Source organism: Protopterus annectens, chromosome 3.part0 (genome assembly GCF_019279795.1).
Source record: "Protopterus annectens isolate FY-2018-M chromosome 3.part0, PAN1.0, whole genome shotgun sequence".
NCBI lineage: Eukaryota > Metazoa > Chordata > Ceratodontiformes > Protopteridae > Protopterus > Protopterus annectens.
The window spans coordinates 636684918-636709610 of NC_056731.1; the positions used below are offsets into that span (position 1 = coordinate 636684918).

Genomic DNA, 24693 nt, shown 5'->3' on the forward strand with positions numbered 1-24693 from the left:
TCAGCAGAATGTTACAGAAAAAATACTAGTAGGTATTGTAAGACTATGACTTCACATTGTGATTGCTTCGAATATTGCACTTCATCAGTTGTAGTATGATATATTTTGATGTTCATATTGCACATGTATGGAGTGGTGACTCATTCCCAAATATTGTACATTCAGGAAGAAATAGCATAAGAAATCAGGATAACTGTACCAGTTAGTGAAGCAATTTGCAAGAGTGATTACTATAGATGATACTTCACAGCAAGTGGCATATTGATCTGATTATTTGCTGTCATGCCTGGCATTCAAGTTCAGCAGCCTTATGGATAGAGGGAAGAAGCTCCTGTTCAATCTAGATGTTTTGCAGTGTAAGCTGTGATACTGCCTGCCCAAGGAAAGGTGGAAGTACTTGCCATAGGCAGGGTGAGTGGGATCATCGATTATCTTCCTAGCCTTTCCCACACACCGAGTCTTGTGCAGATCATCCATGGCTGGGAGCGAGGAACTAATTACTTTTTCTGCTGTCCTCACTACCCTCAGGAGAGCTTTGCAGAAAGATGCTTTGCACTTACCATACCAAACTATGATGTTATTTGAAAGGATGCTCTTGCTGCTCCCCCCATAGAAGGCTTTCAGGATGGACTGAGACAGATTTGCCTTCCTCAGTTTCCATAGGAAGTGCCTTCTTCAGTGTGTGGCTAATATGAGTCGACCAGGATAGGTCATCTGAGATATGCACCCTCAGACACTTGGTGTTTTTGACTCCTTCCACAGTCACCCTCTTAATTTCCAGTGGTTGATGTATTTCCTGACTCCTCCTGAAGTCCACTATTAATATTTTGGTCTTGCTTACATTTAAGGCCAAATTGTTGCTGTCGCACCAGCCTGTCAGATGCTATACTTCATCCCTGTTGGCGGTTTCCTCACCATTTCTGACAAGACCTACAACAGTGGTATCATCCGTGAACTTGATGATTTTGTTGGATTCATGCTTGGCCATGAAGTCGTGCATCAACAAGGTGAACAGCAGATGACTCGGGATGCAGCCCTCGGGGACACCCGTGCTTAATGTAATACTGATTGAGCTGTTATTTCCCTCACATACTTTTTGGGGTCTGCTGATGTGAAAGTCCAGTATCCAGTTACATGGGGGGTGTTGATGCCCAGCTGGATCAGCTTCAATATCGGATTCTGGGGGGGACAGTGTTAAAGGTAGAACTGAAATCAATGAACAGCATTCTGACATAGCAATTCTTTTTTCTAGATGCGTCAAGTATTCTAGAAGTATTATAGCTATTGCTTGAAGAGATATGGTTCCTGATCAACCTCTAAAAACACTTCATTACTGTTGCTGTAAGAGCAACTGGCCAGTAATCATTTAGGCTTGTCGGTTGGGATTTTTTGGGTAAGGGAATAATTGTCGTATTTTTGAAGCAACTGGATACAATGGCTAGTTGCAAGGATGTGTAGAATATATCTGTTAGTACAGTGGACAGTTGGCTAGCACAGTCTCTTAGAACCCTTCCCATAATATTATCAGGACCAGTGGCTTTTCTTTGGTTTACTCGCCTCAGGGTCTTCAGAACATCAGATGTTTTTAGACATAGCACCTCCTCACCCTGTTTGACAGGGAGCTTATTTGGCACAGTGTTGTTCCATATCAAATCTGCTGAAGTAGGTGTTTACTTTGTTCAGAAATTCTGTGTCGCCATCACATGGGGGGGATGTAGGCCTGTAGTTGGTTATGGCTTGAATGCCTTGCCAGAGATGCCTGGAGTCCCTTTGGTCAGAGAAGTGTCCCTGAATTTTATGTCCATAGGTCCTCTTAGCCTTTGTTATATCTCTACTTAGATTTGCTCTAGTCTCTCTTACGGCATCCTTGTCTTTTGATATAAATGCAGCAGTATGTGCCTTTAGGACCTTATATACTTCACCAGATAGCCAGGGTTTCTACATAGCACGGATGGTGATACATTTGGTGACTGTTACATCATCAACACTTTTTGAAATATAGGCCATTACAGATTCTGTATACTCATCCAGGTCAATATGGTGGTTCTTTACAGCTGCCGCTCATCTCTCTAGGTTGGGGGCATGAAGTTAGCACTGAACTTCTTTGTGAAGACACTGGCAATAACTTTGTAATCAGAGTGGGAGACTCCACTGGAAATGCATTTGACACAGTACTGGGTGTCATTTCTAAGTTTCCTAATATAACTGAAGAAGTCATTGTGGTTGTGTAATACTTCCCTCTTTACATTTACTACATCCACATCCTTATCTTCTGTTACATACCATTCAAAGCGCAAATAAAGTTTGTACATTTGCATATCTTCCATCATTCTTAATCCCTGTCATAACTTCTGTTACTGTTTAATGTGTTTGTACTACTATGTGACTCTCTTTACTGCAATAATTTATTACATTCTCTTTTTATTTATGACTTTTTAAACAAACAACTGTATTTTAATTATGTTGTTTCACACAACACTGGCTGACCTGAAAAAACCTCTGTGGATCAGTGCTCTATCCCAGTTAACAAATTTAAATAACTAAATAAATACTCATTAGAGTTGGTATTAACCCTGTTTATACCTACCTTTGTCATTGTGTGCCTGAGGGTATTACTTACTACTTTTACTTGTTTTTTTATATTGGGGAATGGGGAACTGTTATAGATAGCCTGACATTTCTTTTTTGTTGTAAAGCTTGCTTATATGGGAATTCTACTATAAGGGCTTATTTCTGAATTTACCACTATTTTTATGGCAGATGGGAAAAGACTCCCTGATGAATCTGTTCATAAGGAAAATAATCCAGAGGAGTATTCAGTCATGTCAGGTACTAGGTTATCTGGACAACTGTACAATTTATAGCTGTCAACAATGTTTGTACCTAGGAGGAAGTTTGTTTTGCAGTAATCATTAAATGCTGTGTATTTTTTTTTTTTGAGTTTTTAAAATGCATTTTAAGGGAGAATGTTACTGCTAAGTGGTTGGATTGTACTACCCAGATAGTAGCAGTAGGAGTAGTTTAGGAGGGAGAGAAGATGGGAAGGACTAGGTCAAGATGATATCACCCACAGTGGTGGTGGGAACAATTTGATCAAGGAAATTAGCATTAATAAAATTGAGGAATATGTCAGTGGATTTGTTACTAGCTGTATAGTATAGTATATGGTATTTTAAGGAGGGCAGTTAAAGTCACCCATAATGAGTGTGTTCAGCTTGATAAGACCATTAAATTCAACGTAAATTGGTATGCCCCATAGGGGATACAGATGGGGAGACCTGCAAAGGAATAGATTCCCTAAAAAATAGGGATATGGAATAGATTCCCTAAAAAATAGGGATATGCCTCTATAGCTTCCTGTGGACCTAAATGCATGGTAGGTGCTGAACCTTAGTAAGGAGAGAGTGTTATCTTTTACATTGGAACCAAGTGTTTGTAACTGCACACATATTTATGTCTTCCAGGTAGAATAAGGCCACAAGTTCAGGTATTTTGCTGTTCAGGCTTCCAGCACTGAGCAGTGCTACCTTAATGTTATACACATTGGCTAAGTGTGCATGTCCACGGGCTGAACCTTGCTTAAAAAGGACTCTTGGAGGAAGCGAATGAGGCTTTATCCAGTAAACAAAAGCTATGAGACATGAGATGCCACCCATCCCTGGCAAAGCAGTAGTAACTGCTAGACATTTCATCCCAGGTAGACACATACTGGATCCCCCTGAAATGTTACCAGCTAACTGGTCAGTTATTTTATCTTTGAACACAGGCAACATCATTGGTGTAAGTAGAATACTGCTTAAAATCTGTGACTTCATCCATTGTAGTCATGAGAGGAGATGTCAGTAGTGTCTCTCTGCATCTACTGCACAGTACAGCACATAAGACTTTTCACTTCTACATGGTCAACTGTAAGGTCATACTCATATTTAAACTGTGAGAGGTCCTGAAGGCACTTGTAATGTTCCATATCCTAGTATTGTAGACACAACTATCTATTACCCTCGTCGTATCCAGTCTGTGGAGTGCAGTGGTGGTGTGTCTAACAATGGAATCACCAGCAGAACTTAGGGGCCTTAGGGAACTAGGCTTGCAGTTGTGGTGATTCACAATAAAGGTAGGTATGGGAGTAGAAGTGCACAGGGTTAAGTGTGAGTCCCTGAGTGGTGGCTGTTTGCTACATGGGGGGGGGGTCTGGAAGTTTTAGGCAGACATATTTTAACCACTTCAGCACTTAATGTTCAAGTATCCCAATTTTATGCAATAATTCAATGTATAATTGACAATAAACTCATGATTTGAATGGAAGCAAGACTATAATAATATTTATAGTTATTTTCATCCATAAACTATGTATAAAAATTAAGTTTGTTATATAGTCAAGACCAAAATGTATCTTTATATTTCTTGATTATTGCTAATAAAGGCTTCTGCAATAGTTTGTAAGGTGTTGTAATTATTTCATTCTATATCTGAATGTCCTTAAATGATAAGATGTGTGAAAGAGGTAGGAATTTGCTTCTCAATGGACAAATGTTTAAGGATATTTAAGAATATTTTTAGGAGTAACTTATTCCAACATAGTGAATTCATGCAATTGAAAATATTTTTGCCTTACATATTTGACCACATAGATAATGGGTGATGAGATAAAAAACTAATTATCTGTGCTGGCACTGCTCAAAAGTGCTGGCTCATTTCTCTCACTGTTAGCAGACTTGTTCTCAAGTACATAAATGGTGTGAATATTCAACACCTAGTGTTCAGTTTTATTGGAACTATTTACTTCAATGTTCTCTGCTGAAATTACTTTTGGATTTAAATGATGAATATGTTATTCACAATCAGGAGTATATTACGTTGGCTTTATGCCAAATAACCACTGTATTTTGGATTATTCGAAAGATTCTCTCCTTCCAGACTTTCCCTTGCAATAATAATAGGATTATTATATAAAATTCTTGGTTGCATTTGAAAGAGATTTTGCTGACAGCTAATTGAGGTTTGGCCAGTGAGTGGTGACTGGGTTACATTAGTTTAACATTTGCTAATACTTTGGCTCATCATCTTTTTGCTTCCCCAGTGTATCTCGTATGTTACAGCATGGTAGTCAGTTTCTTTGTGTTTGGAATGTTGTATGTTTGAAATATAACAAAGAATAAATAATAAATAAACAAATAGGCGGGATTTCAAAATGGCTTCTGACGAATGAACATCACTCATGTGGAAGCCCTCATTCATAATGCTTTAGTTTGCTGTAGCCTCAATTTATATCCCACCAAGAAACAACATTTCAATCCTAGAAAACATACTATCATGGCTTTCTGATAACATATCCTATGAAACTACCATTCTGGGAGATGTAAACATAGACTGGTCAAAACTTACGTCAGACTCTCCAAATATTAGTATTAACCTGCATGGCTTCAAACAACCCATCACATCCCCACTTGTTTTAATAAAAGTTCTGGTTCCTCCTCTCTCCTTGATTGGATACTTACTACAGACCCTAATCTTTACCACAAACCTCACACCTTACCCGACTCCCGTAGTGACCACCTTCCTAGTCACATCCAAAGACACTCTGTCCAACTACCTAGAGCCCACATATACAGAGACTGCCGTAAATTATCCTCCTTTGATACGGAATCATTTAACTCTAAACTGACATCTAGTAGCTGGTCTTTCCTTCACCACCTACCCCTTAATGAAGCTGTTGAAAAATTTAACCTGATTTTCCTTGACATCGTAGACTCACTTGCTCCCCAAAGAAAAATTAGGATAAAAGCTAACTGTGCACCTTGGCTATCAAAAAAAACCTGCTTCCTCATGCATAAAAGGGATAGTACTGGGAAAACCTACTACAAAAATACAAGGAAATCAGAAACCTTACAAAAAATTGCATTTACTAGGACAAGAAAAACTTTTATAATACAGTACAAACTAATCACCTCTCAACCCTATAAGATTCTGGTCCACTATCAGTAATATCCTTCACTCTGGTAACTCCACAATCCCAAATCTTGTAATTTGAGTATTTTTAAACTTTTAGGGTGTTAGAAACACATTTTGTTTTAAACTGATGTGTGTCACATGATCCAGCCTGGATATAAAAGGAAGTTGTCAGCTAATTGTTGGTCAAATGTAATACTGATGAAAGTGCTCAAATAAAAGGTTGCGGAGACCAGTAGCTGTTGAAAAATTTAACCTGATTTTCCTCGACATCTTAGACTCACTTGCTCCCCAAAGAAAAATTAGGATAAAAGCTAACTGTGCACCTTAGCTATCAAAAGTAACCTGCTTCCTCATGCATAAAAGGGATAGTACCTGGAAAACCTACTACAAAAATACAAGGAAATTAGAAACCTTACAAAAAATTGCATTTACTAGGACAAGAAAAACTTTTATAATACAGCACAAACTAATCACCTCTCCAACCCTATATAAGATTCTGGTCCACTATCAGTAATATCCTTCACCCTGGTAACTCCACAATCCCAAATCTTGTAATTTGAGTATTTTAAACTTTTAGGGTGTTAGAAACACATTTTGTTTTAAACTGATTTGTGTCACATGATCCAGCCTGGATATAAAAGGAAGTTGTCAGCTAACTGTTGGTCAAATGTAATACTGATGAAAGTGCTCAAATAAAAGGTTGCGGAGTCCAGTTACCACTTTGGAGTGCATTTTTCTTTGTTATTTTACATGGTTACAACAAAATATTAGACTGGCTATCAGAGCAAACTGGTTCACTTTCGGTAGTGAGGCTGCAACTTATGACAAAATATTTACAGCTGTTAATGTACTTTTACCTCAAGGTAGAGTAGTTAAACAAATAAAGTAAAATTTAAAAAACATTCCTGACATTAAAGGACCACCCTCCCAAAATAAAGAGCACAGTAAAATGTTTGCTTTATATGTTGAGTTCTTCTTCTGTAACAGTGTCCTGCATTACTCTATATCGATCTTATTTTCTAATTTGTCCTTCTGCCATGCTATATGGTTTTATTTACAGTTTTCATGATGTCATTTTATGGGGTACACAAAACATTGTGGTAAGTACATGTTATGCTCATTTTTGCTCCTACTATCTGTTGTCCATCATCTGCCACCTTCTGGCCAATCAGCCCATTTGATCCTCAAAACAGTGGTAATTGCTGACATGGAGGGGGCCATCATTCATTCAGCCATCAGGGGTGGTTTGATTTTTTTTCAGCCCTATCCTCCACAAGCACTCAGCAAAGTCTTATCAGGAGTGTGCAGTTTGCTGACTGTGGAGGACATTTGCTTACTTCTGCAAGGGATGCTTCTTCCAAGCAGCCCTCCTCTTCCTCCATGAAGTATGAATGGTGATTTCTGAGAGTCTGCACCAAGGAAATTGTACCAACTCAGTAAGCTCTCTAGTGCAAGCAATACTTTCCAGTCCCCAGGAGAGGTGAGTGGGTCACGTCCCCTCACTCCTCCATCTTCCTGCCTGGCATCTCCAGTACAGGAGAGGTTAATTGAACCTGGTTGCCTCTGGGACACAGAACCAGGTTACAGTAAGTACATCTACTATGGTAGTATCTCTCTCTCCCTCTGACTTAAAGTATGTTGACTTCCTGCATTTTTGACTGTCTGGTCTAAGACTGTCAATTTGCTTTTTTGCAATGACATCCTTTGATTTCTGTTAATGACCTCAGTTACACAGCATCTTAATTTACATTTGAATGAGTAGCTTATTTCTTGATTTTATTTGTGGTCAAAAATGTAGCACCAAGCTAGATTGTCTAGCTGATGTGATATTTTAAATTCTGTAGATATTGTGGGTCATTTGACGTGCTGGAGTCTACTGCTGGCACTATTAGTTTACAGAAAAAGCAGGCTGGCTGTTTTGTCTTTTATTCTTTGCTTACCATTCTATTTTGGCTGTTTTATCTTTTATTCTTTGCTTTTCATTCAGTTCCTTAATTCATTTAAGCTGATTAGTCATAATATAATATGCTGTTATTTATTTATAGCTTTATAACTTCATAGGCTCTTACTAAACTTATGGGCAAGGAAACCACTGAGAATCTCAGCTACATCGACTAGTATTGGGAAGTAATGAATACTGTCCCCCATTATTCCCATATATCCCAGGTGAATATTTGTGTTCACCCATCCAGTCATCCAGACTAGATTTAAAGGCTGCCGGGGAAGTAGTATACTTGAAATTTAAGAGGAGCCTATTCCAGAAATGTGGGATATGTGAGATTAGGTATCTGTCATGCCGCTGGTATTGTTAATGTGGCAATATGGATTTAGGTCCCTAGCATGGCTGTTTGCTTTATTATCAGTTCTGTTTAACTAAAGGAATTCAAAGAGTGCAAGGTTATTGATACCACGGAAGCCAAAACAGAAATCACTCTTTAGAAAGCCATATGAGGATGAGTACTGGGAATATATCTTTTAGTCTATCAAAATAGCTGAGGGCACTAATACCTGAGATCTTTTTGGTAAGGAAACGCCGAGGTCTGACAAGGTTAGTGTAGGTGCTTTGTGAGGCACATACTAAAGGAGGCATTACATTTGGTGATAGGGAGAATTAAAGTGTATGGAGCTTGAAAATATACTATGAAAGATAAACTGTGAATTAGAAGGATTTTCTAACAGAGATAGAGATGAGGGGGTCAAAGGAGAGTTGGTTATTAACATAGATGTGCACATCTCTGTTGATTGGATCAAATTTAATAGAAATTTATAGAATGTGATGGTGGATTTTTCAAAGAAAACTACACTGCATTTTTGAGTGTTGAGAGTAGACCCAAGATTATCATACCAAGCATTTGTTTTGTCCTGCCCTTACTAGAGAATTTGTGTCGCAGAATGGTATTCAATAACTGCCCCAGTTTGTAGTCATCAGCAAAGCTGGCTAGCCACAGTTCCTTGATAGTGGCTTTTATGACACAGAAATATATACCAAAGAGAAGGCAACCCAGGACAGACCCCTGTGGGACACCACTAGTGACATTTTTTTTCTATCTAGAGCAAATATCCCTGACAAAAACAGTGTAAGTCCTATCTAATAGGCAAATAGTTATACAGCAAATTGTGTGTGAATTAATATTAAGTTGGGAGAGTTTGTTAAGTATCCCACTATGGCATATCGTGTCCAAGATCTTGACAAGGTCCAGGCAGGCAATTTGGACTGCATACTTTTTATCATGGGATTGGAAACCATGTCAGAGAACTTGGCCAACTCAAATAGACATGATTTATTTCAGCTATAATAAGATTCACAGCCTTGCAGGTAATACTCTATAGACTAATAGGCCATTAATTCCCAGGGTAAGTACAGAGACCACATTAAGCAAGGGCACTGCAACAGCTAGCTGTTCTCAACACATTTTTTTTGGGGGGGGGGGGGTAATCAGTGGACAGATTCAGGTTGAAAAGTTGATAGAGGTGTTTTGTTAACTGAAGCTTACCACTTCCCCAAGGACAACAAAGCATATTGCTATTTTTCATTTTTTAGAGTGTCAAAACAACTAAGTCAAGAGTAATTTTGTAAGGGTAGTCTTGTAGTGAAATGGGGGGGGGGCAGAGATGAGGGCATTTGAAGTGGTGCTGGAAGAAAATTTGCCTGCAAAAACATCAGCAATAGTCTTGGGGGTAACACAGGCAAGTAACATTAAATATTAAACTCAGTACAGAACTATTGGTTCTATCTAAATTTCTGGATATTGCTGAAGACTTATGTTTGCCTTTTGAATTAGTTTCAACCTTAAGTCTGTAGTCAGCTTTGCATTTTCTAGTGGCAGTTTTAAATCCCTTTAATAATGCTGATGTGGAGATACTTTATAGATAGCAGTTTTGTTCTTTATTGTAGAGTTTGTTGATGTGCGAGTTCCACCATATGGGTTTAATTTTAAAGTTGCCATTTTGCTTACATTGGATGGTATATAGGCCACAATACAGCTATTAAACATGGAGTAAAATCAGGGGGGTAGGCAGTAGCCTCAGGTACATGGTTTGCTGAGAAGCTGTACCATTTCAGGTTATCAGTAAGAACAGTAAACATTAAGTAATTGGTTTTGGAGTAACCCCTTAAAATTAGAGGAATTACTAAGGGCCATGAAACATTTTTCCAGTGAGAAGGTAGTAGCAAGATGCTTAAATTTGACTAGGGAGGGGATATCAAGCAGGGTGGTATACTTGGGGGTACAAGTTAATGAGGAGAAACTCTGACACCTCTGGTGGGCTGGGGAACAATTTTAAATGTATTGTATAGAAAGTCCACACATATCTGGGTATATTATTTTCTGACAGGAAACATTTGCCAGTTTATGTGCTTCTAGTTAAAGTCAGCCAGAAGCAAAATATTTGATTTGATGATTACCTTTCTAACTGGTTATGGTATTCTACATGCTTTAAAGATATGATTGTTGGGGTGTTATAATTAGGTATAATGTGATAATTTTATTGAATGTTACTAGGACTTCAACCAGTTACATATGGAGTCTGGACAGGGATAATAGGTTACAAATAAGTGCAGATATTGGAAATAGAAAAGCTCACATATTTTGAAAGAAATTCCCATTTAAATATTATGCAGTTTTCAGTTTTGTAAAATATATACTACTTGTATTCATAACATAGACTTTAATATTTACACACGTTTTCTTCCTTCTCCCATGTTGAATACTGTACATCATGTAAAAATTAATTTTAAACAATAAAAATAAACAAATAACCTGATGGAAGAAAAAGACCAACTGACGATCTGTTTAATTACTAAGCCTACAGATGAGCACGACTTCTCATCTGTATTTCTAGATGCTTCCTGCCTGTATCATTCCTTTTGTGCAGCTCCTCCTAATGATGCATTGCTGTGCTCCACTCTTCAGTTTACCTCAGTGGCTGAGAACTCCATGGACAACCCATACCATCGCTCAATGAGTAGAAAATCTGTTATGTGACTTTTATCTGTGATCTTGCCTAACTGTATTAACTTTCATAAAACTCAGCATCATTTCCATATGCCAGCTGCCATTCTGCATCTGCCTCAGTCACTTTCTTAATTTTCAATCATTTCAGTTTTAGAAACTATGAGCTCTGTTCAGCCACCATAACATTCTACAACCTAAAATGTTTTGCCTCCTTTTGATACTTTCTATTGTGAATTTCTGTTTATTTTTTTCTTTTAGTTTCATGACTAATTTTTCTACTTGCCTTTGTTTCTGCAAGTACATAATCCTTTGTTTCTGCTGCATATCTTTTGGATTACATTAACTTTTTTTTATTTGCTTTCTCATTGCCTTAGTTCCTTTCCTTTAAAAATTGTTGTGAATTTTTGCTATGCTTATTCTGTCACCAAAAGATGTATTTGCAAATATGGTTGTACCTTTAAGAAATACTTACTACCTATAATGTATTTGTATTGCACTGAGTGCACTGATTACATTCCAAATATGGGAAAAAAAGATAAACTTGTTAAACAGGTCCCTAGTGTGAGACCTGATCTTAACAGCACTTAGAGGTGTTTAACAAAAGCTTGTTAAACACACCTAAGCACTAAGATTGTGTCTCACTATAAGGACCAACAAGGGACAGCGCAGACTGGCAAAGATCAGCAGCAGACGGTAAAACAACTTGTAAAACCTCATAGAACTTCACTCTGCCATACTTTAGTGTCTAACATCTTTCAAAACCAATAGTTCTACACAGGGAGTACTTTGTCTCTTTCTGCTGTCTAACAGTGCCAAGTGCTTTAATGGCTTTCAAAGGTTTTGAACGCTAGTCACACACTTTGCACTCCTGCACTTCTTTTTCTGTAACAAAGCTCCATGTGCTACAAAGAATTATGGCTGTGCTACCAATCATAATCCTTTATTATGTGCTCTAAATACTGATGCCAAGAGCTGCTCTTGAAGTGAATTTCTTGGTATCCATATCTCAAACACATATTAAGCTGGTTATGATTGGAGACCCATTCATAATCCTCTATATAGCTTTTAGCTCATACTTGAAAAAGAACCTGTGATGGTAACTGAGTTTTCAGTATGCTGCTATTCTTGTGTTAATTAAAGCTGCATCATAATCACAAACTCTTTGTGTGTAATGCCATTGTTGAATGGCACAGTTCAAGGTCGGGCATCAAATGCTGATGGTGTGATTCACATGTACGTGAGCATACACATTATACAGTGTAACTGTATGTAATCTTTCCAACAAATAACCTATTTTATGATGTATGCTATTTCTGTTGTTTGTAAGATAGTGTTGCTATTGTTCCAGTCTTGTTTTTTATTTTTTTCAGTTCACTCTCTGAAGGTCATATTACTTTGTCTTTACTCTGACACTTTTCTTTATCTTGAGCCAGATGGATGTCATGGCAAATTTCTTAGTCATTGCTGGTTAGTCAAAACTAGGTAGCAGCATATGAATTCCATGCCCCAGTACAAAGAAGAATATTTGACCCATCATCCATATTAAAGCACCCTCTTCTCGTATTTCTATCATGCCTGTTTCATCTACACAGAAAATAATCTTGTAATGTTTCATATCAGTCACGGTTTTCAGCATACCAAGTGACACCTAACTTTTTCTCTAGGTTGTCACTGATGAATTTTATTGTTAGACTGTGAACTTTGAGACATTTATCGTTACATGTATACTAATAAAGAAAAACATTAATTCAGTTTGCAAACCAAAGTTTCGGTGGTTGTATTATGCTCAAATTATGCCAGTTTATGAATTTCCTAAAATATGTTAGTGTTTATACTTTTCTGGCCTTAGGAGTAAATCAATCATTTTTTCCATGCATTTGTGAGTAACCAGAATACAGACTCTGAGAAAACCATGCAAACCAGTGTAATTTTAATGATGACCTGATTAGGATGGAATCCATCGACAGGCTCAATCAGCTGCCAATACTCTCCGCCCATTTTAAGCCACTTCTTCTTAACTGCAAATCAGTAAAAATTAGTCAGTGTTAATAATTTGTACCAATTGTTTCTTTTCTTTCTGAGGCATTATTCAGACTATGCTAAATCACATGTACATATTTGCTGGAATAAAAAGTATTAAGTAATTAAGTGACTAAAGCAGTCCTTTGATTATGGTTTAATTTGTACCCACTGCTATATACTTTTATAGAAATACTTTTAAGCTTCCAGGAACTAAATGTTTTCAGGACTGCGCCTTTCATGTTTCTTGATAATCACAATAACTATATGCGTATTTATGTGTGTGAGCACAAGTGTCTACCCCATGGTTTCAATATGTGTCTCATTTATGAAAGCAGTCATCATTGTAATGACACTGTTTGTTTTACTGGATTTTATTATGATCACTGATGGCATTTCAAGGAATATAAATGGACTGCATGTGCAGATGTTCACTGGGCAGGAAGTAGGATTTAAATATTTAACTTGCTTGTTGGTTTAATTTCTCCAAGTCTTTTGGGCTTCTAATATCATGATAGAAATGGGTCCCATTCCTAAGTCAAAGTATGATTATAGTTCATGGAATTACTGTTGTTTCTATCTTTGATGTTATCAGAAGTGCTCTTCTCAGCACCTGCAATATGCCCAGAATTTAACTTGCTGAATACAGTTTATGCCGATGCCTCAGACTGCACATTTTAAATGCATAGTTGCAAAACTCTGGCAATTTCTTTCTTATCAGTGAAGCACTGTATAAAGCTAAGAGCAAATGACATTCTCTTCCATTTAAATATTGCTCACTTAAGATAAATTTATGTGAGTACATTAGTAAATATTGTTTCTGAATAGCTGTCTTTGGTTAATCTCACTGAACATTTAGCTTTGTTCTACCAGCGAATGCAATCCATCCATCCTCAACCCCTTTTTCCCATTTTGCACATGGGGTCAGGGTGTCACTTCTGCAGTGACAATCATCTCGAGCCAAGGTTTACACCACCGGGTGGCTAGCTCTGCCACAGTAGTTCATTCACACCAATCACTCATGCACACACTCTCACCTACAGCCAATTTAGTGTGTTCAATCCACCTACTGCATGTGTGTGGAATCTGGGAGGGAACCAGAGCACCCGAAGGAAACCCATGTGACTGCAGGGAAGACATGTAGACTCTGCACAGAAGGCAGTCCACCTGAATTGAACTGAAGATTCTCTTGCTGGGAAGTGACAATGCTAACCGCTGCACCACAGTGACCACCCATAATTTATAAATCTTTTTATATAACTACTGGGCTCTGAACTTCCCATTTAGGTACATTACTCACTATTTTTTGCTGAAGTCCATAACTTTGTATATATTATATGATTTTGCTATTGCTTGCAAATGCTTGCAACTGTCTTGCATCTTTCTTTGGATATACTAATGTTTGTATGATTGTTGTTGTTGTCCTCTGCTGTTGTATTTATCATACCTTATAATTGAAGGTGTGTATGAAAAGATCTTCTACTATGCTATCAAACCAGTTAATAATGGACCAACCAATCAACCAACTGACCAAATAAATACACACATACATACTGTGCACATGTTTATCAAATAACTATAGACCTGCCATACTTTGGATTTCAGCTGTGTGTGTCTTTCCCCTTCTTCACTGAATGTCCAAGTTCTAGCTCACACTAAGTGTTGTAAAAAGTGTACCTACATCTATTATGAGTATCCCTAGACCATGTGTCTACCATGTGTGTGTACATACAACTGAAAGTCAGGCTTTGATGTAAAATTCTCAGTTTGTCTAATACCTATGCATATGTAATTTGGCTAAAAGAGTAGCCAGACAACATTTGCAAAAATGTGATCTGTTTTTGAATTGTATTGTGATCTTCCTTGGGTCTTCTCTATAAAAAGTTCCTTGATTCAGTGGGCAACCAAGTTTATAATTGAATAAATAAGCAAATATATAGTGCTTCTCTTTTATGCTAGATGTGTGACTGACTTGTTGCTAAACAGCTTGATATGCAAAACTGCCTGAATCCATACAGGGATCTTGCTTTACTAAATATATAATTAAGCAGCTGGTATAGTCCAAAACAGTCAGTTCGCTTGATAGTGATTTTTTCCCGTTTACATGCTGTGTCATTACCTTGACTGCATGGTTTAGAAAAGAATGATGCAATCTGCAAAAGCGGAATGATTGGACATATTGGATTAGAATTGCAAAAATGAAAAGCTATATTGGTTTGCTTACTTCAGAACTTTATTTATTAAACTTTTGTTATTATTTGCTGGCCTCACTCTCCTCTCCTCCACTCATTTCTCCTCCTCCTCCTCCTCACTGCTGACTCTAGAGGTTCACCTGTAGAGCATCTTCAAACCATATTAATTTCATCTCAGGCCAAGGGCTGGGCTGTGGAATTCTCAGTGCTGTATTACAGTGGGTGGGCTTTTTGTATTGTGTCTTATTCCCATGTGTGAACATACAAGATCCTCAAGTGTTTGAAGTGTACATGCTCCTGTGAGTGGTTAACACAGGGTGAATGCTCTCATTTTTGTTAACATGCCAGACTTTCTATTGATTGCTGCATCATCAGAACGGCTCCTCCAGAGAAGGTAAGCAAGCCATGACCCTTCTTGTATTTCCTTCCTGTCAATCCAGCCACACACAAGTCATTTGCTGAACCCAGAATACAGGCAATGGGGTGAATGCCTTGCCACCTCACCACTGAGCAAGTTTACCTTAAATTAAGTGCTGAAAAGTAAAATGGAAATTAATGATTAAACTTTTCATGTCTGTAAAAGGTCCATGACAACTTACTGAAAAGCGATATACTGAAAGCCATAACAATGAATGCAAAATTTTGAAATGTTAAAATGTTGATATCAAAACACCTATCCATACACGTATAGAGGGCTGGACCCCCCCCCCCCATTCACCCGCAAGGCCCAATGTTATTACTTATTTATTTCTAAGTCTCACTAATGGGAGGAATTATATTGTGTGTTGACTGGCTGTGTACAAGTGCAGAGTATGTATGTTGTACATGTATGTATTTTGAGTTTCACAGTGTAAAGTTTCAAGATCTTGACATTTCAGGATTTTGCATTGAGTATATCACTATTCATTAAGCGTTATCACAGACGCTTCTGTAAATGCTTGTCATCTGTAAAATGTACTTTATCAAAAGCTGCTTATTGCAACCATTTAAACATTCTCTCTGATTCAGTGTTCTGCTTCCCCAGTATTAAATTCACCTAAGCACACCTCACTTTGTATAAGCCCCACTGCATTTGACTTTTCCTTCTACGAAGTGTGATTCCATTATGCACACATACAGAGTACTGAAGCACATTTACATGCAACAGTCAAACTCTTCCTGAGCAAAGTACTGCATTATTCACAATGTGATCAAACCTAGTTGTCCCCATTATTATTCAGTCCTGGGACATCATGTGAAACACTTTTCTGAAAAATTTCTAACATCTCCCATCCTAGGTATAAGATACAGTTGAATTAGTCAGTGAAGCCGTGGTTTAATCTTCTTACCATGTATTTTGTTCTGTGTCAAGAAATACTACAAGTGTTATGTAGGTGAAAATAGATCATTCCCTCCTGGCCTCCCCAGCCTCCATAGCCCTCTCAATGAGGCTCACACTGGTTCAGTTCTCTCCTGTGGAAAGGCCCACTACTCAGAGACTTTCTCCTACCTTATGTAAGGCACAAACTAGCTGATAGTCCAGTATCATGGCTTCCTTCTGCCTTCTACAATCACCCTGTTAACTTCCTCACATTTCATTACCTGTCTTCTTTAGCCTGGGCCTGGCCTTGCTGACCTTATAACAAACAAGAGTTAGCTTGTGTTTTAAAACTAGCATTCCAACTCTTAAAAGCCCAACATTCCTCCTGGAGCTAACACAATGTAAACCTAGAACTTCAGACTTGATACAGTTAACAGTGGATACTACCTGTCTTCTTCCTTCCACGTACAGGGGCATTATTATCATATTTGACATTGAATTTTCCTATACATCAACTAATGAAGTTCCTGACACTTGTCCACTAACCACATAAGGCTCATTCCCTTTCCTGTCTTTTTTTTCCTGGCATATACCTTATCCTGCTTTTCCACTTGGAGGAACAGACTGACTTCTGCATCTTTCCTTTCTTTTCTAATCTATGTTTTTAATGCCCTTTATGAGGTTAAATCCTCACAATATAGTTTTTGCTGGGCACGTTGAATGTACTCCTTAGGTAAGTCCTTTAATGTGCTCAGTACTACATCACCAGCAAGAACTAACAACAAAGACAAGATTGCCGCATCTAGATGCAGATGACCTCTACAACAAAGGAGTTGGTTGAAGGCTGGCCTTCATTTCATTTGCCTGATATCCCTGGTATTGCTAAGGAATGAGCAAAACCATACATCTTCAACTTTCTTTGTTTATTCCTCCAACTCACCTCCCTGGAGCTGATCATCAGCTGCCACCAGCTCCTCTCCTCGTTCACTGGGTCTGCTGGACCCATCTTAGCACAACGGAACCCATGCATGGGGCTGGTAATGAAATTGAGGATGCTGGTACAGCATCACACTGCTGTCAGGGAGAATGCCATAACCCCAACCCCTGACAGCCTTGCAAGCTCCACAACAGCTGCCTTCAAGATGTGCATATGAGCTTCTAGAAGTGGCATTGATAGAAGACAGACACTAGAACACAAGATCTGGCCATCACTGACCACTCCTCAATCCTTTAATTCTTGAATGGGAAAAGAACCAGAGTGGAACTTTAATCAAATTGTTTAGTTTGCATCCCTTCCAGAGACTGTACTCCTTTAAAATGTCCCTTGATTAATTACATCTAAATCATCACTCTACAGAGAAAATTGGGAGAACACTCACCCAAAAAAGCTGAATTTCAGAAAAGAAAGGTGCACACTGGTTTGTACAACCACTGCATGAATTAAATGTACAAAAGAAGGTACCATGATAATGAACATTGGAAGAATGTAAATAAAGGTGTAATTAACCTGCATACCATTTCTGAGCACCACAAATGCTTGCATTGATTAACATACCAGAAGGTGGTGCACACCATTAAATTTCAACACGCACAGGTGAACTAACCTAAAACAGAGGGATCTACTTAAATGCAGCATATTCTGGTGATGGTGGATAGAAGTGAAGAGGTGACTGCAGGTGTTGCATGTCCAGACAAGCATAGAGATTCTGAGCTTAACAGAACCTAACCATGCTGAATGATTAAGAGCTTCTGGATTGTCAAAGGATAGATAGGGAAAATATGGGCATCATCTGTGAGAAGTGCCACATTGATCTCATACCCAATGGCCAGCAAGACTGGTCTATCCCACTGGCTCCAGTTTTGGTGCAGTATACCTCATCCTAGTCACAGGAGCACTGCAGTGACCTAAAGGTGACACTGTACACATTTCCCAATACTCTGCAAAAACAATATTTTATGTAGTCATCTCCTGCATTTACAGCATGTGAAAAATTCCATTTAATTTCCCCCTAAACTTATAAAATGATGAGCCACCTTGCAAGGATTGCACATGGTGGCAGTCTGGCCAATAGTGCTTGGTGCAATAGACTCTAGCCATAAAGTTTTATGTGCTTTATATGCTTAACTGAGGTGATGAAGTGATGAATTAAATTTATTTATCACAAGGAATGCCAATCCTTATCTTGCAATGTGACTTGCAGTGGCTTCATCACCAATTCATCTCATACCTTTGCAGTGCCCATGATACCAACTTATAGTGAACAAGTAGCATTCAGTACTGGGATTTCAACTAGTGTATGTACCCAAGGCTATCTGGTAGGTAAGTAAATGTGTAACACACTACATTAAGGAGGCCAGAAAAACGCTGTGATGGGGAAGATACAGCACTGAACACAACCACAGTAACAAATGCAGTCTAAATTCTTAAGTAATGTTACTTATCCACTGCAACCCTAACTGATGACCCTATCTAACATCATCACATATTTAGAAAGGATTGGTGGAAATGGTGCATGGCCAAACACTGGTACACATTTGGCATTCTGAGGGGGTTCAAATGCCTAGCTGTTTTAGGGGGCGTGATGCATTGCACACTGAATGTGGCAGTAAAAATATGTATGGCCTGTACCATGGTGTAGAATATGTGGCTCTGGTAGAGCTGGCAAGCTGACATGACACAGTTGGAGACTGGGGGGGGGGGGTGTACAGCATGATTAACAGAAAGATACAGATAAAGCACCATCACCCATGTATGGTGTATATTAGGGACAGCACATTTATGCTGTGACATTTTGCTAGTGTGAGGTAACCCTGTACAGCATAGCATGTGGCAGATATCTGTACAGCATGTGTCACATTAGGTTGCTTGGGACATGCCCAAGACCATTCTGGAAACTTCAAAAACATGTACAAACCTGGTAATTTGCCATGGTAAAGGAGAAGCACAGTACGGGCTGTACAGTGGAGATATGCTATGTAAACCATACATCATACAAGACATCCTGTTTCAAAAGTGTGAGATGCCAAGAAAATTATCATCTGTATAGAACACAGGGTCACACACAGAGCAGACATGAAGTATATTTGTCCCTGCTAATGCCCAGGCCATAAAATAGTTTGTGGTGGCATCAGCAATTTATCCATGCAAAGGTGAAAGTGTTCCTGTGGGCTCCACATTCAACAGAAGCTGGTGGACCTAGTGCTGTACTTGTGCAAACACCAATGGCACTGCTAACAGATACCTGTGTCTGTTGAGCAGGTGTCACTAGAGGAATGAATTCCAAATAACAATGAAAGGAAACTGAGTGTATATATATATATATATATATATATATATATATATATATATATATATATATATATATATATATGAAAACATATTTTATTTACCCTTTCATTTGTGGACTGTGCCATGACTGAAAAGGGTCCAGTTCACTTACTGGGCTATCAAATGACTAAATTAAATTAAAACTCCACAGTAGCCTGTCTGAGATTCACAATGGTGTAGACTATGGTATCCACAGTAGCATGCAGGTCATGCAGAAACTATGCCTTTTACAGCACAGCCTGTTTTGTCCATAACAATCCTTATGTGTTATAGAGTGACTTCCTAGATGCTTTTCCCTGAGACCTGGCTACCATTCACAGCTTCCTTGACATATAGTTGTGCCATCTCAGATTTGATTGCACCATGTTGCATGTCATGAGTCCTGTTCACATCACACATTACTATGGTAAGGGGACCTTGGTGACATTATCTGCTGTAGCAGCCTGTTGTACTGAGTTACATCTGGGTCATGCACATCTGGTGCTGATAAGCCTTATGCCTTTATGCAAATCTGTCTAGACAGTGCCCACAAGTGGCTGCTGTTTCCTGAGTTACAACCAATCCCTGGGCTTCTCTGGCAGCATCCCTGCTTGCAGTGGCATATTAAGTGTACCTTGCACCCTGGGTGGTTTTCAAACCACACCCCCCACACAAACACTTTTTCTTGGGGGGGGGCATACATAAATGCATATTTTTTTTATTCACCTTCTTGGCCATTTTAAATATATACTTATCTACCAGATTGTTTTAAATTGTATTTATTGTTTAAATAAATGCAATTTGTGTATTTGTTTTAAAATGAAACTCAGAAAGATCAATTAAGATCTGAGGAGCAAAATCAAATCCTCCAAAAGTAAGCATGAAATGGGATTTGCTACCTCTGTTAAGGACAGCCACAGAACTTTTTTCCGTTACCTCAGCCACCATAGAGGTAATGTCTAGCAATAATATATACCAACAACACTTACTCAGCCCATGAGGATATATCCAACATATTAATGGACAAATTCAGCTTTAACTTTACTCTCGTATCTCTCCACAATTTTCCTCAACATATTAGCACACCCACACTACTCCATCTGATCACTTCCAAGCAAGTCCGGAATGCTTTGTCTTCATGACAGTGCCAAACACAGTCTGGTAGACTCACTATTAAGCCTATTCAGCCTCAGCCTCTCTACTGGATTCATGCCAGGAGAAAGGAGAATTGCAGTAGTCATCCTACTCCACAAGGAAGGATCCACTACTCATCTAGGAAGGATCCACTGCTGATCTAGGAAGGATCCACTACTGATCTAGGAAGGATCCACTACTCATCTAGGAAGGATCCACTACTGATCTAGGAAGGATCCACTACACATCTAGGAAGGATCCACTACTGATCTAGGAAGGATCCACTACTCATCTAGGAAGGATCCACTACTCATCTAGGAAGGATCCACTAATGATCTAGGAAGGATCCACTACTCATCTAGGAAGGATCCACTACTGATCTAGGAAGCTATAGACCTATAAGCCTCATCAGCCTTATCTGAAAAGTAAAGAAACTCATCATTATGGAACTTATTAACAAAGTCATAGGCTGCCTACAAGCCCTGGACCCAAGCCAGATTCTGGCTCCTGATCTTCTTTGGCTTCTTTAAATGCGTCACTGAATAATTAGACTCAGACATATTGTTTAACAATGCCTACCTGGACCTGGTCAAGGCCTTTGATACCAGTACCACATTTTGCCATTATTGAAAAGCTAAATGGAAACCCCCTAGGTTGATCAGTGGATAGCAAAGGGGTTAACTGACAGAATCCAATGTATTAATGTGGGAGGCATGCTCTCTTCAAAAGGAGTAATTACCAGTGGTGTCCAGAAAGGAACAGTCCTTCCTTTCCTTTAGTACTTGTCTGATGTCAAGGGTGACATCATAGGCTGGTGGTTGACTAAGTTTGCAGATGACTGCAAATGTGGAGCTGTCATTAACTCTTCACCTGACTTCCAAATTCTATAGGAGGGATTAACATGCCCCAGTAAGAGGTGCTTGCACAATGGGCTAAAACTAAATGTCAAGAAATGCAGCTTTGTGTCCTTTGGCAAAAGTAGGCACTCATGCACCTACCACATGGGTGACATCACTTTGAAAGCTGTCTCAGCTATTGGGGGCCTGGATATTTTCATTGACTCTGAGCTTTCCTTTGATCACCATGTATCCACTGTTGTTAAAGAATCCTTTTACCTTGCCAGACTAATCACTGAGGGTATTTCTTCCAGGGATTGAGGGTGTTATTAGTTCTGCAGACGCGCAGGAAGTCACACAGTCCTTTGTGAATTCCTGCACATTTGCATAACTAATAACACCCATAATACCTGCACATGAGTTCTTAACTTCCACTGAAATATAAACAGGTCCTGCTGGTAAGCTATATATATTCCAGAGAATCTCTCTTTTATGTAATAGACTTGCATTAGATGCAAAGCAAAGATGCTCCCTGACCCTCTTTAAACATAACCTAGATGAATGAACAGACAACCACAAATGCAATCAAAGTCTGGCTGTTCAAGCCCTCATAAAAAGGATCAAAGCCAGGTATCATGTCAGTAGGTACCTATGATTTTGCATATTGTGGATAAGCTGTTACTAGTCCCCTGGATCAACAGCCTAGGATTGACCTAGGAACCTTTGAACCTATTAACTGGAGTAGTCATGAACAGCAAGAACTGGAACAAAATGTACTAATCAATAATAACAAAATTACCCGTTTTTAGAACATTTCAACCACAAAAGACCATTCAAGCTGCTAACTCCAAAAAATGGTTATAACTATAAATCACAAAACAAGTTAATGCAGTACTGTGTGTCAAGATGTAAAAATGCAGACATAGGGTAAAGCCATAGTGACAACCAACAATAAAACCTCCCTGCAGAGAAGGATCAATTATTTGATGGTGCTAGGTGATGGTTACTTATACCATGCATGTGCAACTCACTTGCATATCTTAGTTCCTGGAAGGTAAAAGTGAGTTCTGCCTGCTTACTGTAAATAACTGATGCCGCATAAGCACACTAAAGCCTAACTCACAAAATCCATCCCTAACCTTTCAACCCCTTCCTAACCCTAACACCCCATCCATAACCATAATCCTAAACTCCCCTTCCTCACCCTAAACTTCATTACTAACTCTAACTTTAAAACTCATATCTCTAAACCTGACTCCCCCTAACTAACCTTAAATTGCTGGCTTGAACCCTAGTCCCAAAGTCCCCTGCTAACCCTAAGACTCCGGTCCTAATCTTAACTTTAAAATCCCCTCCCTAACTCTAAAATTCTATCACTAACCATAACTGTAAAACCATCTCCCTAACACCAACCTTAATCTTAATACTAACCATAAAACTCCGGCCTTAATCCTAACCCTAAAATCTTCTCCCTAAGCCTAAAACCCCCTCCCTAACCCTAAATCTCTATCCCTAACTCTGACCTTAAAGTACCCTCCCTAACTGTAAAACTGTGACCCTAACAGAAAAAGCCAGTGACTAACCATAAAAGACTGATCTTAATCCCAAAGAATTTACCTCAAAATGCAATACTGTGAATCACTAAACTATAACACGTGTCTTCTATTTTATCTCAAAGTGTCACACTTGTTTTTCTCAATGTGACTAATGGTTGTGCTACTTCAACACACCCTGTGTCCACAAGCTATAAGTAATTATGACCATAGTTTTGAAAGTAAAAATATCATTAACATCATTACCACCCCAAATGATAAAACAATCAAGAAGCTAAGAGGCATACAAACCAGGGAAAGAGCACCCCTACAAACATGGAAGCACGGTGGCATAGGCAGTTTCCTCATTTGCCTATGCATAAGGCTGGCCCTGCACCAAGGATGCCCACATTTTTCTGCAACCTAAATGGGTCAGTTTGTGTTGTCATATAGACTGTATGAGAATGCCAGTTCCCATATCATCATAGTGCCCCTGCAGTCCTACCTGATTTGGTGTGCTAGGCTGTGATATGCATTTTGGTTCAAAAGGAGGTTTCTTGCACACCGGATACCATGTTTTTTTGCATTAATTCCCTTTCGGAGACATTTAGGGTAGACCATACACAATAAGACATGCATCTGCAGTCATAAAAAGGCAACACTTTCACCAAAGTTCCTGGACTATTGTTGGTGTAATGGGTTTATAGGTTCATAGGTTCATAGGTTCATACTAGGCTATCTGCCCTAGGGCATTTATAAGCCTAGCCAGAATGTGTTTGGCTTTCGCCACCCATTTTAAATTTATTTTGCTATGCCCTTTTTCGAGGTTAGTATACTGTGCCTCTGTCTAACAGTGACACAGAAGTGATACCCGGGGTAAACCTACGATCTCCCATCCACTCATCAAGATTCCTCTTGAAGAGAGTCAATGAGGGACTCTGCCTAACCTGGACTGGGATTCTATTCCAGATTGAAGGGAGCCACTGGGTTATGAATCTGTCCCTCCAGCATGTCCTATTTATTTCAGTGCTGAGATTCAAGTCTCTCAAGCGCGTAGCTTGATGGGATTTGGATTTTCTGAGGTGCAGCATGTCCATTAATTCCGGGTTGGACATGGCTTTATACGTCAGGCACAGATCGCCTCTGAACAGGTGGTATGCCACTGAGTAGAGCTGGAGTTTCTTTAACCGGGCAGCATATGGCATCTGTTTGAGCCCTTTGATCCTCTTGGTGAGTTTGGGGTCTTTCCAGTTGCTGCAGGTGTCTGGTAAGGTACATCCCAAAAGGGGCATTGTACTCAATTATGGGCCTGATGAGGGATGAGTAAAGAGGCACGATGACCTCCCCTGATCTAGATGTGAATCCCTTCATGATTAGGTGGGCTATATAAAATGTTTTTCTAACCACTTTTGCGTGGTTGTCAAATGAGAGATTGCTATCAACTTGGGTCCCCAGGTCCCTAATTA

The 24693-nt window shown here is 39.0% G+C and overlaps 1 protein-coding gene across 1 annotated transcript in view; it reads right to left on the reverse strand.

The window, feature by feature from the left end:
• AOAH (acyloxyacyl hydrolase) overlaps positions 1 to 24693 on the reverse strand; it is a 1217970-nt gene that overhangs the window by 105473 nt on the left and 1087804 nt on the right. The window contains exon 21 of the mRNA XM_044065645.1: positions 12849 to 12925. Within this exon, the coding sequence (XP_043921580.1) occupies positions 12849 to 12925 (77 nt within the window). The remainder of the gene's footprint in view (positions 1 to 12848; positions 12926 to 24693) is intronic.